Source organism: Camelina sativa, chromosome 11 (genome assembly GCF_000633955.1).
Source record: "Camelina sativa cultivar DH55 chromosome 11, Cs, whole genome shotgun sequence".
Lineage (NCBI taxonomy): Eukaryota > Viridiplantae > Streptophyta > Magnoliopsida > Brassicales > Brassicaceae > Camelina > Camelina sativa.
Genome location: NC_025695.1, coordinates 46,391,190 through 46,409,847, shown reverse-complemented (window position 1 = coordinate 46,409,847; position 18,658 = coordinate 46,391,190). Strand labels below are relative to the sequence as shown.

At 45.4% G+C, this 18,658-nt stretch overlaps 2 protein-coding genes across 2 annotated transcripts; one reads left to right on the top strand and one right to left on the bottom strand.

Annotated features, from left to right (window-relative positions):
- Positions 88–2,888, bottom strand: LOC104726743 (uncharacterized Rho GTPase-activating protein At5g61530). Its single transcript, XM_010445672.2, has 10 exons — positions 2,659–2,888; positions 2,274–2,367; positions 1,927–2,189; positions 1,765–1,827; positions 1,670–1,688; positions 1,384–1,482; positions 1,215–1,292; positions 886–1,130; positions 585–741; positions 88–503 (listed from the first exon to the last, which is right to left on the bottom strand). Exons 2-10 carry the CDS (start codon positions 2,332–2,334, stop codon positions 358–360), a joined length of 1,131 nt encoding a protein of 376 aa, XP_010443974.1. The 5' UTR covers positions 2,335–2,367; positions 2,659–2,888; the 3' UTR covers positions 88–357.
- Positions 4,329–18,626, top strand: LOC104726740 (sugar transport protein 3-like). The gene is made up of 3 exons (XM_010445670.2): positions 4,329–4,642; positions 17,008–17,339; positions 17,434–18,626. The coding sequence occupies exons 1-3, from the start codon at positions 4,507–4,509 to the stop codon at positions 18,499–18,501; spliced, it is 1,536 nt and encodes a 511-aa protein (XP_010443972.1). The 5' UTR covers positions 4,329–4,506; the 3' UTR covers positions 18,502–18,626.

Here is an 18,658-nt window from a genome sequence, read left to right as displayed (position 1 = left end):
TAACTAACCGATTTGTTAACCAGCGGTTTAGCTAATTGGAGCTTAAGCGTCAAACTTTCAGCCAAGTCCGGTGGTTGCTTTCTATGATAAGGAAACAATCCGAATTCTTGATTTCTTATAAGAAAAACTTATCTTTTCAAATCATCAGTTTCTAAAGTCTAAAACTTGTTACAGAATAGCCAATGTGAAACGAAAGCTTATTTACTGAAATCACTAGTCAATCAATCATCAGCCAGATCAAAATGCATATGTTCTTGTAACGGTTATCTTCTTCTGGTTCAGTTCGAAAATTGTGGAATCATGAAAGGAACTGGCGACTTGAGAGAAAGACTGGTTTATTAAACCCTTTTTTTGTTTTCACCTCCATATAGTCTCGTCTGCATCCGTGAAAATCGCATTGTGATGTTCAATTAGGCACTGCACAACCTCGACAGCTCCAAAATCAACTTGAACGATATCATCTAGAGAGATTGATGAAGATGCATCTAGACCTTCTCCTTCGTCTGTCAACAACCATGAAATATATCAATGACCATAATAGAACTTTAATTCAAATGATAAACGTATAAGAATTTTGTGTTTACCTGAGAGCAAGTCCCATGGAGTAGCAGTTTCAAAGTCGTTACTTTTCTTAGGACTCCTCGACGGGCGTCTCCAGTATTCCCGATACGATTCAGGCCAGTTGTCTTCCCGCCACATGATCACAGGAGCCATCTCCATAGCTAGGCTGTGCGAATCCATCTGACAAAATGCAAACAAATGATTTCTCAATATTTAGATTACGTATTTGATTCCTGAATATTGGAAGATTTTGAGGATCTAGAATCAGATATTAGTGTTAATTTATTACTATTTTATATGACTATAGATAATAGAAATTCTTACCTTGTTAAGTAGTGATTTCTGGCTTACACGAAGCAATAGCGCTGTTATGAACTCCAATGTATTATAGTTCGCATTGGAAAGCTTTTGGAGGGACTTTCTCATTCTGTGTACGCTTGACCTTGCATCTTTGATTTCATTATAAAGCTCAAAAGTAGTTAGTGGTGTCGGAAGGCTAGCCAGATAGTACTTCATGAGTGCAGCGACATCAACTGGATTCACACCCTCAGGTATTGACGCTCTAGGATCTGCCAAACAAGTGATTAAACTAAATTACAATTTCTCCCTGAGCCATGAGTGTCGAAAAGAAAAGTTGTTGGAATGTTGGTTACCTTGATTGTACGTAGAAACCAATTGATGAATCAACTTTTTGTCTCCTTCGGCTTTGAACAAGCTCGGTGAATTAAGTCCTGAAAAATATACCACATTGATAAATTGATGTGAGAAGGTATGATGAGCTATAATAAAAGCCTTAGGCGTGATTGGTCAAAACGTTATTACCTGTTAGTATGAGATAATCTGCGCATTTAGTCAGTATAAATGGAATAGGCCTGCTTGACTCCTGCCGCTGGACAGTGTTTTCAATCGCAACACCAAACACTGAGCGCAAAAAAAAAAAAAATCATATAGTGTTACCCTATTTTCCAACAAGCCGAGTGAATCTTAATCAGTAATAGCTATCTCAAGAAAAAGGATAAATCGGAGACCATAGACCATAAAATTTCCGATTAACCAAGGTTCATAAACCGTTTAATCTCATAAATCGCAATGGTCAGCATTATCTTACCATCTGAGCTGGCAACTCCCTGCAGATTATAAAGAACAGATATTAGAGAACAAACTCAGATCAACAGCATACAATCACATTTCAGACTCAAATACCTTCTGCCACCTTTCTATATCCGTCAAAATGGTCTTGCTCTTTTGCGCAGTCTTTTTGGCCGCCTAAAGAGAAAACAAAGATCAGAGAATTAAGCTGTTAGAAGTTAGAAAATAAAACTAAAAATACATTCTTGTTGTCAGAGTAAATTTGAGAAGCTATACCTCTTCCACTTTAATCTTTCCAACAGAAACCTTTTCCTTAGTCTCAGTTATACCCTTCCTGACCAAAGTCCCGGTTGTGGCAGCAGCTGTTATGAGGTGTTCTTGCACGGCATGTCTAGTTGCAGGCTGCTGAAGAATAGCCCACCGGCTTTTAAACAACGTCCCAACTCTTTCAGCAACATCAGTAACATTCACTTTCGCATCCTTAGCGACTTCCCCCACAAAACTACCAGCTGATTGCCTGGCTTCCCTAAGCTTCGTTCCTAATTCAGTAAAAACCATAGTAAGCTTTCCCATCACAAACACACACACACACACAAAAAGAAAGAGGTTAGTAACAATCAAACCTGATGAAGAAAAGAATCCACTAGTCTTCTCTTGCCATTGTTGTGAGATTAGAGAAGGCATTTTTTCCAATACCAAAAAAACCTTCTTTTGGTTCTGAAAAAGTAAAACAACTCATAAGCGTTATCATCATCCGTGTAATCAAATTCATAATTGATCTAAAAATCGTAGACTCCATTTCATCTTTCTACTATAGAAGACTAAAAAAACCGTAAAACCTCAGATTTAATAACGAATTCAACGTCAACGATGAAATGAGTTTCTTCATTAAGGGAAGTCTATTAACTGCAAAAGGGGATAACTTTATAGGAGGAACATAAACCCTAATTTTATATTATCAAATCAATCAAAAGAACAAACTGAACAAAAGCAAACCGATCAGCAAACCTTTGGAAAAACCCCAGAAAAATCGAGATATCTGATGAATTGAATCGAACTAAAAAACCCCAATTCCTCGATACGATCAACGACGACGAAGACGAGAGAGAGTCAGCGATACGATGAAGAAAAAAAAGGGAATTGATCGCACTCCAGGAGAACAAAAGAAGGAGGTTCCACCTTTTTTAATTTCCCCCTGGAGAGCAAAGAAAATATAAAATAAAAAAGCCGTCTTTGAATTTTGAAAGTCTTCCTTTCAAGTTTCCTTTTTTCTATTTTTCTTCGTCACAGGCTGGTGACGGTAACAAATGTGTTGTAGGTGCCACGTGTATCTAGTTTTCTCTTACATTGTTCTTGAAATTATTTACTTCTCCTTTATCTTCTTTTATCATCTCAATTGTGACTTAACCTTTCTAATTTGACACTCTATCTTAGGCCTGGGCATTCGGATATCGGATCGGATTCGGTTCGGATATTTCAGATTTCAGATTTTTTGGATATTGGCTATAACATTCATTAGGATATTTAAAAAATTCGGATCGGTTTCGGTTTGGACAATTCAAATTTCGAATCGGTTCATATATATTGTTGATAACCAAAATTAAACCAAATTTATTGGATAAAGTTTTACTCGGATACTTTTTAATACGATTGTCTCCAAAAACTATACTAACCGAGTATGTAAAAAAATAGAAATGAAACAAATAACAAGTTTAAAGTTCAAACTAACATAAAATTATATTAATACATAAAAGTGTGACGTACTAATATCCAAAGTGAGATATAAGACCGTGTCAATAATAAAAAATAAAAACCAAAGTAAACAATAACATAGATATAGGAGTATATCTACGATTCGTGCATATTGTATATAGTTAGGTGTGTATATCTATATCTACGATACATGTATATCGTATATAGTTACGTATATATCTATCTTTATAAAATTGTTTCTTATATTATCAGTTATATTCGGATATCTATTGGATATCGGTTCGGATCAGATTTAATCCGATATTCAAAAGTAATGAAAACAAAAACCGATCGGTTATTTCCTCAATATCGGTTCGGTTTTTATCCGATTTTTTCGGTTCGGATTCGGTTCGGATTTTTGGATTCGGATTTTATGCCCAGACCTACTCTATCCCCTTAATCTTTTTTTTTTATGGCTATCTAGTCCTAGTGAAATACAAATTAGATCTTCGGACTAAAAGATTTTTTTTTATATAAAGTAGTTCCATTTATGCCATAAATTAGTTTTTGATAAAATTTTATTTTTGAAGTTATGTTACATGATTGATATTTGATAGTAATGAATCGATCAACTTGATTCCACATACCCATGAAAATGATGGTTTTTTTTTCTACATAGTCAAATTTCAAAGCACACAATATCAATTACTATTAAGGAATTAAACAATCAAAGTTTGCAACTTGGTACTTGGTAGGTCCAATCTCATCGTAAGAGCTTTATCATCCAATCGTTGAAAAAAAAAAGAAAACATTAACCATCTCTTTCTTTCTTCCATGTGTTTTTTCTCTTCAAATAAAACCAAAAAATAAATAAATTATGAAGGTAGACAAAGAAGAAAAATATGAAAAATAAATAAATTATGAAGGTATAAATATAAAAGTCTTTCTTCACATGTCTTTTGTTGTCCACTTTCGATATCTCTCATCAGCCAAAACAAAAACAAACAAAAGTTTCCACACTTCAATTATATGGTCCAACCAACAAGTTTCTCTACCTTGAAAACTCAAACTTAGATAATTACATACTAAAAACTAAAATCTAAAAATTCGCATACCCAATTTGAATATTATTTGTGTTGTGTTTTAGTGTCTCTCTATGTGAACATGGGAGAAGAAGAAGCGAGAAAAGAAGCCATGGCTAAATCAGAATCTGGCGGGAAGATAACTTATTTTGTGGTGGCTTCATGTGTCATGGCCGCCATGGGAGGTGTTATTTTCGGCTATGACCTTGGAGTTTCAGGTTTGCATTCGTATCAACACTTCCAGATTTCGATTGCTTCAACTCAAATATTGTGTTTATTTTTGCGTTTACAAGAAAAAACACATATATATATATATGTATATATATATATTTGAATGTTGGATATGGGCTACCCCAATATGTCACTCGGCCCAACAAAATTCATTAATCATAATCTCGGCCCGACAAGATTGGGAGCAAGTCCACTAATTCCCGCAAAAGGGTAATCTCGGGAATTCACGACGAAAACCCTAGACGTCCATAGGTCAACAGTCTCCTATAAAAGGAGAAAGCATTTATTGGGATGATCATCCTGACCCGCGGACAATACCTACAGAGCAATACTTTGCATCGAAAACTGCTATTGTCTTTCATATAATTCGTTCTTGTTTTAAGTTCGTCACTTTAAGCTTGCTAGTTCGCTTGTGAACTAACAAGCTCGACCCCGACTTGTTTTAAGTGACGATCTCACGTTTTCCCCGATTAATAAAAGAACTTGCTTGCTCTTTCTCACAAAATCTTTATTTGTTTAAGTTGTGCAATCCCCGGTACAAACAATTGGCACCCACCGTGGGGCAAGAGTAAAGCGTTTCTTTTGACGAATCAAAACCGACGATCCTCACTTCTTCGAAGTCTCAAGAGTCATGACGAACCCCAGCGAAAACTTCAACGAAACAACGGAGCAGCCAACGGGGTATCGATGGGGGCGACCAAGAACACGAACTGTCCCCCCGCCGAGCTCCCTGCCGAACTCCCTGCCAAGCCCAACCGAAGGCTCCTTGCCGAGCCCAGTCGAAGGCTCACTGCCGAGCACAATCTCTCCGTCGGCGCCTGACGCGCCCTCCGAGCCTCCCATAGCTGCACACGCCGAAGCCGGACCTGCCGCAGACCAGCTGGTTACCAACACCGCTGCTCTCCTCACCGCCGCTCTCACAAACGCTACCACTCTCCCCAGCGCCACTCTCCCCTTACGTGTACAAAGAAACAGAGTCGACGATATGATGCAGGTCATTCTCGGTCGTCTTGATGGCCAGGAAATACGAACAAACGAACAGCTCGAGGCCATCGCAGCCGCACAAGAGGCCTCGCAGAACCAAATCAGCAAGCTCCAACGAAGGAGGGACGAGCGCCGAAACGACAGCAGTCCTGCCGGCGAGAACGAGAATCCTATCCCAGCACAGCCATCTGTGGAGGACCGATACGACAGCCACAGACGCCGCCCGACGTCCATTATCGTAGGATCCATTGATCGGCACAGTAAAGAGGAGCCAAATAGATCGAGTGCTCATTTCAACTTCGATCCCAAGGATAAAACCATACGACTCCTAGAGGCTTGGTCCACGAACTCTCTTCCAGAGTCCATCGAGCCACGAGCTCTGCTCCCAACCTCGATCGAGTGCTCGAAGAAGTCCAGCGCTCACCGTTTCCGACACGAATCTCCCGCATTCAAGTCCGTTACGTAAACAAGTTTAAGTTCACCCCGTACAACGGATTAGACGATGCGAAGCCATTTTTAATGTCAATGAGTTTTGCAATCAGCCGAGCTCATTTCAGTGACGAAGAGTACGAAGTTGGCTGCTGCCAGCTATTCGTTGAGAATTTAGCCCATGAGGCTCTAGGGTGGTTCTCCCGGCTCCCGCCAAACTCGATAGGGAGCTATCACGAACTTACCACCGCTTTTCTCCAACATCACTCTATATTCATGATTCGAGGTGCGTCGAACGCCGATCTCTGGAACATGTTCCAGCGAAACGACGAATCTCTCCGTGACTTCATGGAGAGGTTTAAAAGAATCGTCTCGAAGCTCTCGATTGCCGACGACACGGCAATATCAGCTCTCCGAAATGCTCTCGCTCACGGCTCCCGATTTAGGGAGGACATAATAATACACGAGCCTGTGACTCTGGATGACGCACTACATCGTGCTAACAGATATATAGAGTTAGACGAAGAGAAGGCATCGAGGACAAACCGTCCAGAACCCCCGGCCCCCAAATCGTCAAAAAGAAAAGAGAAGGCACAAGACGAGCATCACGAGCCTCGTCAACACTTTGACAAAGAATACGCTGATAAGTTGGACAAAGGAAAAAAAGTCCAAACGTTTGCAGTTAGTAATCAAGATCCCAAGGCATCTTCATCAAGGCCCTGGAATAACAAATGGGTCCGAGACCCATCAGGAAAGGGTGGCAACGAATATTGCGAGTACCATAAGCGAGCAGGACACTCAACAGAAGAGTGTCGCACCCTCCAACAAATATTGCTCGACAAATTTAAAGAGGGCCAAATTGACGTCGATCTCGAGCGACGACAAATAGCCGCTCACAGGGATAACCATTTTTTCAATCCTGAGAACGAAAACCCAAGCAAGCAATATAACACCGCCCCCGCGCCACAACCGAGACCCGAAACCTTACCACCGCCCCCACCATCAACCCATAAAAGGAATCCCGAGCGAACTGAGGATGCGAACGCTCCGGCTCCATGCCGAAGAATAAACATGATCATGGGTGGTCTGGCGACCTGCCGCGACTCGGTCCATTCTATCAAAGCTTATCGACGGGGACTAGAGGTCAAGCGAGGATGGTTAGCTCAAAGCACGCCACCTACTACGAACTCCGATCCAATCGTGTTCACAGAGGCCGACGCATCGGGTCTAACTAGGCCTCACAATGACCCACTGGTGGTCGAGATGGAGATCGGCGGAAGCATGGTTACCAAAATCTTGATCGACACAGGTATTTCGGTAAACGTCATTTTCAAAGACGTGCTCATTCAAATGGAAATCGACCTGCGGACCACCGAGCACGATGTTCAACCTGTCACTGGTTTCGACGGTGACACGATGATGACGGAAGGCACGATCATGCTACCAGTTTATGTGGGTGGGACGATGCATTGCATCAACTTTGCTATCGTCGACAAGCCGATCGTATACAACGTCATCCTCGACACTCCTTGGCTGCATAAGATGAAGGCCATGGCGTCAACTTACCACCAATGCGTAAAGTTCCCAACTCCTAGAGGAATATTTACACTACAAGGGGACCCGCTGGTAGCAAGAACCTGCTTCATCATTGAGCGACAACAACGCCACGCCCGGACATTCACCGTTTCGGACTCAGCCGAGCGGCCAAGTAAACATCGACTCTTCCGATGCAACTCGATGCGTGGGAATGGGGGCCGACCTACCACAACCAATCAAGGACGAGCTCGTAAAGTTCCTGTGCCATAACGCAACAACCTTTGCATGGAACATGAGCAGTATGACCGGCATCGACCCAAACATAACCTGTCACGAGCTCAATGTGGACTTGACATTCAAGCCGATCAAACAAAGGCGACGAAAGCTCGATCTAGAGCGTACCGCCGCAGTTAACGAGGAAGTCAAGAAATTGCTCGAGACTGGATCCATCCGTGAGGTTAAGTATCCCGACTGGCTGAGCAATCCAGTAGTGGTAAAGAAAAAGAACGGCAAGTGGCGGGTGTGCGTCGATTTTACCGATCTCAACAAGGCGTGTCCAAAGGATAGCTTCCCCCTACCGCGAATCGACCAACTAGTCGAGGCAACCGCGGGGAACGAACTTTTGTCGTTCATGGATGCGTACTCAGGATACAACCAGATTATGATGCACAAGAATGATCAGAAGAAAACGACCTTCATCACCGATCAGGGAACTTACTGTTACAAGGTTATGTCATTTGGCCTAAAAAACGCTGGTGTAACCTATCAGCGTCTCGTTAACTGCATGTTTGGCGAGCAGCTCGGACAAACCATGGAAATTTACATCGATGATATGCTGGTCAAGTCAACCCGGGCCGTTGATCACGTCTTGCATCTTGCTCAGTGTTTTGAAGTGCTAAACCGATACAATATGAAGTTGAACCCAGCCAAGTGCTCGTTCGGCGTGACTTCTGGAGAATTCTTAGGATACCTCGTCACGAAGAGAGGTATCGAAGCTAATCCGAAACAAATTTCGGCGTTTACCAACCTCCCATCTGCACGCAACACCCGAGAAGTTCAACACCTCACCGGGCGGATCGCTGCTCTGAACAGATTTATTTCACGATCTACCGATAAGTGTCTACCTTTCTACCAGTTGCTTCATAGCAACAAGAAGTTCGAATGGGATGATAAGTGTGAGTCTGCTTTTCAAGAACTCAAGCACTACCTAGCTACTCCCCCTGTCCTAGCAAAGCCCGATCAGGGCGAAACTCTATATCTGTACATCGCTGTCTCCGGCTCGGCGGTCAGTGGCGTACTACTCAAGGAGGACAGAGGAGAACAACACCCAATCTTCTCTGTGAGTAAAAGCTTAGATGGAGCCGAGCTCCGATATCCCACGTTAGAAAAACTCGCTTACGCTGTAGTTATTTCGGCCGTATTTTCAATCCCACACTGTTGAAGTATTCTCCACAGCCCCAGTCAATCGGGCCGCCTGGCGAAATGGGCAGTGGAACTCAGCGAGTACGACATCGAATATAAAAACTGCACTTGTGCAAAGTCTCAGGTGCTCACTGATTTCTGGATCGAACTCCCTCCCGAGCTAGAATTCGGTTGTCCGCGAGAGGAGAAGTGGACACTGCACGTTGACGGCGCATCCTCTCGACACGGCTCTGGGATCGACATTCACCTCATTTCACCAACGGGTGAAGTACTCGAGCAATCGTTCCGACTCTCCTTTCCCGCTTCGAACAACGAGGCCGAGTACGAAGCCCTAATCGCCGGAATGCGATTGGCAAGTGGAATTTGGGTGAAAAAGATACAAGTCTTCTGTGACTCATAGCTGGTAACTCACCAGTTTAACGGCGACTACGAGGCGAAGAACGACCGCATGGATGCCTACATCCGAGTCGTCCAATACCTGTCCAACAATTTTGAGACATTCGAGCTGAACAAAATTCCCCGAAGTGACAACGCACCGGCCGACGCTCTGGCCGTCCTCGCATCACCCTCCGATCCCGACCTCCGCCGAGTCATCTCAGTCGAGAGCATCGATCGACCAAGCATCAATCTCCTCGCACACGTCGAGCCCAATATCCAAGATAAGAAAAAGAAAAAACAGATTATCGAACATGAGACTTTCAGCGATCAAGTCTCGAAAAAGCAAAGAACAGAGAACAGCACCCCCATACTCACGCTATTTGTCGTTGAACCATCAGCAAATGTACCACCTGTTGAGTTCTCTGCCGAGCAAGGATCCGCGACTATCAAAGAAGGACGAATTTCGTCGTCTCAGGAACAATCGTCACCATCTCACAAACAAGTTTCATCGTCACCATCTCACGAACGAGTTTCATCGTCACCATCTCAAGAACAAGTGTCATCATCGCACGCCCAACCCAATCCCGAACTTCACGAGCGACCACACGATTGGCAAGAAGAAATTCGTTGTTTTATCGCAGACGGTATCGTCCCTTCGGACAAGTGGGAGGCCCGGCGCCTTCGGACTCGCTGCGCGCATTACACACTTCTCGATGGCAACATCTTCCGTTGGACAGCATCTGGTGCACTTTTAATTTGCGTCGGTCCCGAAGAAATCAATGATGTAATAAGAGAGGTTCACGAAGGTTCCGGCGGTAATCACTCCGGAGGTCGCGCGCACGCACAACGCATACGCAATAATGGTCATTATTGGCCAACCATGAACGACGACTGCGAGAAATTCGTCGATAGATGCGAGAAATGCCAGCGCCACGCTCCAATCATCCATGCGCCAACCGAACTGTTGAGAACGACCTCTCCACCATATCCCTTTATGAGATGGGCAATGGATATCGTTGGACCTCTCCCTGCGTCCCGTCAGAAGAAATACATTCTCATTATGACGGATTATTTCACCAAATGGGTTGAAGCCGAAGCCTACGCAAAAATCGAAACAAACGAAGTCCAAAAATTTGTGTGGAAAAACATCATTTGCAGGCACGGAATTCCGTATGAGATTGTCACCGACAATGGCGCGCAGTTCACTTCGCTCCAATTCGAAGGTTTTTGCGCGAAGTGGAGAATCCGTTTGAGCAAGTCGACCCCCCGCTATCCACAAGGCAACGGACAAGCCGAGGCGACCACTAAGAAACGACTAAAGAAACGACTCGAAGATAAAAGGTCTCTGGGCCGACGAGTTCGATGGCGTTCTATGGTCACACCGAACTTCCCCGCGCCGATCAACAGGAAGGACACCGTTCTCCCTTGCGCATGGAATGGAAGCCCTTGCACCAGAGCAAATTGGCTTACCTACATTACGACGCTCAATGCTCGTTCACGATCCTACTCTCAATACTAAGATGATGCTCGATACCCTCGACACTCTCGAAGAAGAACTCGACAAGGCACTTCTTCGAATTCAGAATTATCAACAGCAAGCCGCTAAAGTCTTCGAGAACACTGTCGAGCTCAACGCAGGAAAAATGGGCGCTCATTGAGAGGGCCCTTACCTGATTTCCAAGGTCGTCACTCCCGGCGTCTACCAGCTGCTCGCCATGGACGGCACACCAATTTCTCGCTCATGGAAATTCCGGCAACCTTAAACGTTATTACCATTAGAACGACCGCACTACCGAGCTATCAAAAAAAAAAACAAAAAAAAAAAAAAGAAAGAAACGCTCGTACTACCGAGCTCTCCCTTTGTAATATGAATTACGAATGGCTTGATCCCTTTCTAAGGGTACGTAGGCAGCCCGTCACAAGGCACAGCTAACCCATCAAAACACACGAGCTCTCTCGAACGAGTCCGTCTTTGCAAGATGTCCAGCTCTTACATCGACCCTCTGGCCAAGGGAACGATTTAAAACGCGTTCCTCATGGATTCAGCGGTGAAATAATCTGCATAAATAAGCCAACCCAGATCGCATTCAGCTAGCAGGCGGTTAAGTTTGTATAAGCCAAGTTCTTACTTGCACTCTCTTGCCGACCTCGTGGCACACACAGGGTAAGCCGGACACCAGAGCCGCACCTAAAAGGTACGACGAGCTCATCTCGACTACCACCCTAAACATTTGGTATTCGATACACGTAATAGGATAAGCCAGGAGACGTCTTGCACCGTAAAGTACAACTCGATACCAAAGATAGGAAAAACACAAAAACATTCTTATTCCATAATCCAAAAGAACACAAGGACAAGGCAACGAAAGCCAAATACGAAAGGCCACATTCGGCACAAAAAAAACTAACAAAACAAACAAGTCTCAAAGTGCAAACTGAGTCTTCAAATCCCAGATCAGCATCGGAGGGTTTATCAAACTCAAGCTCGCCGATCTTCACGTGCCAGAACTGGCACTCCCTCCGCAGACTTTCCAGCGTGTCCATCGGAACATTCGCACCCCTAGCAACCATCTCCTCGAGATACGAGCGAATCCCCTCAGCACGGTTGCTTTCAATGAAGAAATGGTCCGTACACTCTAACTGGATAATGTAATGACGCAATATGTCAACCCGAGTCCGGCATGCGTCAAGCTCGGGCCGACCTTCGAAGGGCCTGCTCCCAATAGGCTCGAGATCGCCCGCTTTAAGGACGGGAATCTCCACCTCAGCCAATGACGCCTCACGACGAGTGCGCTCCTCTAACAAACGATCCCATCTCAATTTCGGGACCAAAAATCCCTCGTCGATCATAGTTTCAAGATATCCGATAATTCCGTCAACACGATGAAACCAGAATGACGCTCGAACTTTCGACGCGTAGCGAGAATGTAAGCTCTCAACCTCTGGATCCGAGCGCGATAAAACTCCATCTCGGAACGAACTACGTCATCGGACCTCACAGAGAGCCGCTCTCGCGCCCTCCTCAGCCATGCCGACCTCGTTGTCACAGGCATATGACCGATCTCAACTACTCTAAAATCAAAAGGAGAGGTTTATCTTAAAAACAAGAAAGGAGGATGATGAGAAATGAGCAAATAATACAATTTTCGAGGCGAAGCAATCAATACCACAATTCTCGAAAAACACATCCATAGAATGATGAACACATATCATAAAATCAGAAGACAACACATAAAGCAGGTCCAGTCATAATGCAAAGGTTCAAAAAGAAAATACACCGCCTAATAGGCTCAACATCCGCTACAAAACGGGAATAGGTTCTAATAGCACAACAAGACAAAAGCAATTCACTGCTCGGCAGCAACCTGAGCGTCCGAGGCCGCAGGTGCCCCTGCCGTGACGACCTCCTCTCCTACGATCACGGGAACATCCGCCGCCTGAAGATTCGTAGGAACGATCGCAGTCTCTGGAAGAGCCTCGAGGTCGCTGTCCAAAACGTCGGCGATGTCGAAACCAAGGACCTTGTCCTCCCACATCTCGCATTAGCCTCCAAACCGAGCAAAGTCGTTGATGGAATGACCGTACCACCCTTCACCAGCTCCTGAAGACAATTATAGGTGCCGCTCACTTGGCTCAAAGTCAGAAGAGACTCTTGCGCCGCTCTGTTGTCAATAATATGCTTCCTCATCCTCTCAATACGAGACCTGTAGCCAGCAATCTCGACATCGACGCCATGCCGCTCCGCTTGCAGCTGCTGCAACTGCGCCTTCTGAAATGCGTGATCGACCTCGAACTGCTTGAGACGAGAGCGGGAAGCGTCAAGAGAAGCCTTGAGATCGCCACCTGCTTCCTAAAACCGGCAGTTTGCTTTGAAAGAACGGCAGAAACCCCCCGCTCTTTTTCAAGATCCTTACGAAGCTCCTCAGCTGATCTCCTCGATGGTTCAGAAGTACGAGAATCAGCAAGTTGCTTCTCCAGCTCGGCAATGCGACGCTCGTACGAGACGACCATGCGATTCACACCACCACCATCCTGAAATGCAAGAAATAAAGAATCAAGATAATAATTGGGAAAATGCAATCAAGAACATAAAGAGAAATGCCAACCTGGAAGTGTTTCCGAGCCCACGACCGATACAGCTCGGGGTCATGAAGAGAACCCACAGAGGGAAGCGGGCCGAAAGAGCCGCGAACCTTGCTAGCGAGCTCACCACAAGCAGCAGCGTTGTTGATGAATAACTCATCCTTCGTCTTGTAAGAAAAGGAGAATGAATCATCAATCTCAGTGGTGTCGCGCGGTATGCCATCCCTCCTAGATCTCTTGGACGATTCGGGCTCGGGAATAATCACCTCACCATGAGAAGCTCTCTTTCTCGATGGAGTAGGACGCCCAGAGTCAGCGACAACGATCGCTAGAACAACAGCAGGAACTTTGGCAGCTCTTTTGTCGGCACGGGTAGCGGACACCTCCGCCGGCTGACGGGTCGACGACCTCAGCGTCGCCAGCGCGCGAAGAAGACCCAGCATCAACGGCCTTCTTGAACTGATCGGCGTATCGAGGAAGACAAGTGTTAACCTTTCCCATCCTTAAGCGCGGTAGACCTAAAAAGGAAAACAGAAGTGTGACGACCCAATAACCACCAAGGAGAGCAACAATCGGTACAACAGAATAAGCAGGAAACTCACGAGATCTCTGAGTAATCGAAGGCCAATGGAGCGCCCCTAGTGTTCGGATCTGTCTGAGATTATCGAAAAAACCTGGAGGATGAGCGCGCAAACGGACGACAGGCTCTGCAAACACCAACAAAAACAAAGAAAGGGTCAGAAACCAGTCAAATGGCAATCAAACAAATATGAGTGAGAAACTATAAAGCTACCGGGAAACATATTCCACTTAGTAGCACAAAACACATCGAGATCATCAAACGAAATCTCGTCCCGCTTGACAAAGAAAAAATAGCGTTGCCAACGACGAATCTTTTTCCCAGCCCCGACGATTATCTGATGACCCGATTTAGCACTGGTGTAGAAGTATCCCGGACTACCTCTAACTTTTGTGAACTTGGTCGCTTCCTCTAGAAAATGCACGTCAACCTCTATACCACAGTTGGTACCAAGTATCGCCAAACCGACCGCATTACGGATACCTCCCACAGAAAGCTGAGAAATGGCAATCCTACGCCTCGCACAATAACGTATCAAAAATTCCGGCAAAGGGAACCAAAGACCGCATTCAGTAAAGTAATGCTCAAAAAGCGCAATGAAACATGTCGGAGGCGTCCAAGGACGTTAATGAGATTCAGGAATCCAGAAAACCAATCCCTCGGGCATCCTACACCACCGCGCCATCTCAGCAATAGTATCCGATGTGCACAACGAAGGACCATGATCGGCCGGACCGGCTGAAAGATTGGCACCAATCGACGCAGCACTAAGCCCCAAAACAGCCAAACATGGACTAGTATCCCTGGCCAGGACAACATCCATAGGACTCCCACCAGAACCACTGTCGCTATCTTCGCTGAACTCGAGAATATCAGCGAAATTGTAGTCGTTGGCCAACCCATCAAGATCTCCACACTCTGCTCCAATGTCGACACCAACGTCATCGAAAACGTCTTTATAAGCTCCATATTCTTTGGAGAAAGCGCGTTGGATTCCCGCAAGGGTCTTACCACGCGCGTGCGTTGGAACTCGGAAGCTCGTCGAAGGACGACCATCCTTTCTGCAAGACATGCCGACCTCGCGACCTCCCATCATAAGATCAGGATCGCCATCATCAGAATCGGCATCGTTCTCTCGACAACCATTACCAAAACCATCAAGTCGACCTCCGGGGGCCCTTATGCCGACCTCGGCTCCGCCTAAACGAAACCGTTTTTGCCAACCGCCGAGTCTCGGGTCGCCAGATCGATCTCCACCCACCAAATCTACGTTCGTGCCGATCTCACTCACATTTCTCCGCCGATCTCCCCTCTCGATCTCGTCTTCTCGCCGATCTACCTCACTTGAACCAGAGCCGACCTCAACACGACTAGAACCAATATTGTCGATCTCACCATCGGCATCTCTATGCAAACCTCTCGATGCCAACCGAGACCAGCCGACCTCAACTCGGCTATCCGATTTCCGATAGCTCAACTCTCTTCGCCGATCTCCACTGCCGAGCTCAAAACCAACCGGCCGATCTCCCGATTCAATTGCTCCACCGATCTCACGATGACCAACTGCACTCTCAATCCCACGACCAACAATTTCGGAGTCGGCAAATTTTCGGTCGAGTTGCTCACCAAGCTCGCTGCCGAGCTCGACACGACCACTCGTCCCTCCGAGCCCGTCACCTCCGAGCTCAACATCTCTACTCGGCCCATCTCGATTTCCCCCAATCTCAAAACCCAACTCCTTCCGCCGATCTCCTTTTCCGTCATTGGAACAAATCAAAATCGTGCCGACCTTGCTAGACTCGCGACCGATAGATCCCGACACCCAATCATGCGATCCGCCGAGCTCATCCTCAACCGGCCGACCTGGGCGATTCGCAGCAAGCCCTAGACAATCGCCAACGGCAGAACCTTGCCGATCTGAGTAACCCGGCAGAATTGAGCCAACCATCGGCGACCTCAATCGCGGCGGCATTAAGCCGATCTCTTGCTCGGCGGCGGCAGCTAGGGTTCTAGATGCACAACCCAACTAAAGAGAGAAAACCAGAGAGAGAAAGAAGCAAAAAAAATAAAAGTAAAAGACTAGAGAGAGAAATTACCTTCTTTATGAAGTGGAGGAAGTGAAGAAAAAGGAGAAGAGGAAGAGCAAATAAATAAGTAAATAAAACGGAAATTTTACTGCAATATCCGTCACCTCGATATGCGATCTGCCCTCTTTCGGGAAATTCATCGAATACCGCTCAGAGTAAAGACCGCTGGATATCCACTGTATCTCTCGAAGAACGAGTCTGGTGACTACAAAAGAACCGCTGTAGCAATTTTGTTCCATAGAAGCGACCCGAGACAATATGCGCCGAGCAGGCATATTACGGACAATTTAAGTACGCCCGCCGATCGCAGAAGGACTGCCACTCTCCGGACTAAGGGGGGACTATTGTTGGATATGGGCTACGCCCAATATGCCATTCGGCCCAACAAGATTCATTAATCATAATCTCGGCCCGACAAGATTGGGAGCAAGTCCACTAATTCCCGCGAAAGGACAATCTCGGGAATTCACGACGAAAACCCTAGACGTCCCTAGGTCAACAGGCCCCTATAAAAGGAGAAAGCATTTATTGGGATGATCATCCTGACCCGCGGACAATACCTACAGAGCAATACTTTGCATCGAAAACTGCTATTGTCTTTCGTATAATTCGTTCTTGTTTTCAGTTCGTCACTTTAAGCTTGCTAGTTCGCTTGTGAACTAACAAGCTCTACCCCGACTTGTTTTAAGTGACGATCCCACAAAATCTTTATTTGTTTAAGTTGTGCAATCCCGAGTACAAACATTCAAGCAGAAAACAATTCACTTCAAAATAAAAATATTTATGCAAATTGCAATATAAAACGTCAAACGCAAACACTAAATCTAAACATTTTGTAACGATCCATGTATAGGTGGAGTGATGTCAATGGGGCCATTTCTGAAAAAATTCTTCCCAAAAGTGTATAAGCTCCAAGAAGAAGATAGAACAAGGAGAAGCAATAACCACTATTGTCTTTTCAATAGCCAACTTCTTACGTCTTTCACATCTTCTCTCTACGTTTCCGGTTTCGTCGCTACTCTACTAGCTTCGTCGGTCACTCGTTCTTGGGGCCGCAAGCCCTCTATATTTCTTGGCGGCTTGGCCTTTCTCGCCGGCTCTGCTCTCGGCGGCTCTGCTCAGAATGTTGCTATGCTCATTATTGCACGTCTCTTGCTCGGTGTTGGAGTTGGATTCGCAAACCAGGTGACAAAAGACATATTGGTTCTAAGTTTAAGAAACAAGAGTTACAGGGGTTTAATGTTTCACAATCTAATCTTGTTTGTGTTTTTTTTAACAGTCGGTTCCTCTGTATCTCTCGGAGATGGCGCCGGCGAAATACAGAGGAGCAATCAGTAATGGTTTCCAGCTCTGTATCGGAATTGGATTCTTAACCGCAAATCTAATCAACTACGAAACCCAAAAGATCAAACACGGCTATGGTTGGAGAATCTCTTTAGCCACAGCTGCAATACCGGCTTCAGTCCTCACGCTTGGCTCACTCTTTCTCCCTGAGACACCGAATAGTATCATCCAGACCACGGGAGATGTGCGAAAGGCTGAGCTCATGCTCTGCCGTGTCCGTGGAACACAGAATGTTCAAGACGAGCTTACTGATCTCATCGAAGCTAGTTCTGATTCAGTTACAGATTCAAACGCATTTGTTATATTGCTTCAGAAAAAATATAGGCCTGAGTTAGTGATGGCTTTAGCGATACCTTTCTTTCAACAAGTTACGGGAATCAACGTTGTTGCTTTCTACGCACCTGTTTTGTTTAGAACCGTTGGGTTCGGAGAGAGTGGTTCGTTGATGTCAACACTCGTGACCGGAATCGTGGGCACAGCTTCGACGTTCTTGTCGATGCTCGTTGTGGACAGAATCGGTAGAAAGACTCTGTTTTTGATAGGAGGGTTACAGATGCTTGTGGCACAAGTTACCATCGGTGTGATCATTATGGTGGCTGAGGGTCACAACAACGGGGTGATAGGGGAAGAGTACGGCTACACAGTTGTGGTTTTGGTATGTGTTTACGTGGCGGGGTTTGGTTGGTCGTGGGGGCCATTAGGGTGGCTTGTACCGAGCGAGATTTTCCCGTTGGAGATAAGATCGCAAAGTGTGACTGTGGCAGTGAGTTTTGTGTTTACTTTTGCGGTGGCTCAAAGCGTACCACCGATGTTGTGTAAGTTTCGAGCTGGGATTTTCTTCTTTTATGGAGGGTGGGTGGTTGTGATGACGGTGGCGGTGCAGCTCTTTTTGCCGGAGACTAAGAATGTTCCGATCGAACAGGTGGCTGGACTCTGGGACAAGCATTGGTTTTGGAGGAGAATGACGAAGAAACGTGATATTCAAGAAACCACCATACTTTAGGTCTTCTTGAGCTTAAAATCTCTCTCAGTCTTATATGGTGAAATTGTATATTTTTATACTTAATAGTAACATTTTTCACATTCAGTGATGGAGTAAGGAATTTTAAGAGGGAGAATAGTATTGTTTTTTGCTAGGGGAATTCCCATATCCAATTTAA

Coding starts and splice junctions, on each gene's coding strand:
- LOC104726743 (XM_010445672.2), bottom strand. CDS start 2,334: ATGCCTTCTCTAATCTCACAACAATGGCAAGAGAAGACTAGTGGATTC. Junction 1,828..1,926: donor GAAAGATTAAAGTGGAAGAG/GTATAGCTTCTC, acceptor TTTTCTCTTTAG/GCGGCCAAAAAGACTGCGCA. Junction 504..584: donor TCCATGGGACTTGCTCTCAG/GTAAACACAAAA, acceptor GGTTGTTGACAG/ACGAAGGAGAAGGTCTAGAT.
- LOC104726740 (XM_010445670.2), top strand. CDS start 4,507: ATGGGAGAAGAAGAAGCGAGAAAAGAAGCCATGGCTAAATCAGAATCT. Junction 4,643..17,007: donor CTATGACCTTGGAGTTTCAG/GTTTGCATTCGT, acceptor ATCCATGTATAG/GTGGAGTGATGTCAATGGGG. Junction 17,340..17,433: donor GAGTTGGATTCGCAAACCAG/GTGACAAAAGAC, acceptor TTTTTTTAACAG/TCGGTTCCTCTGTATCTCTC.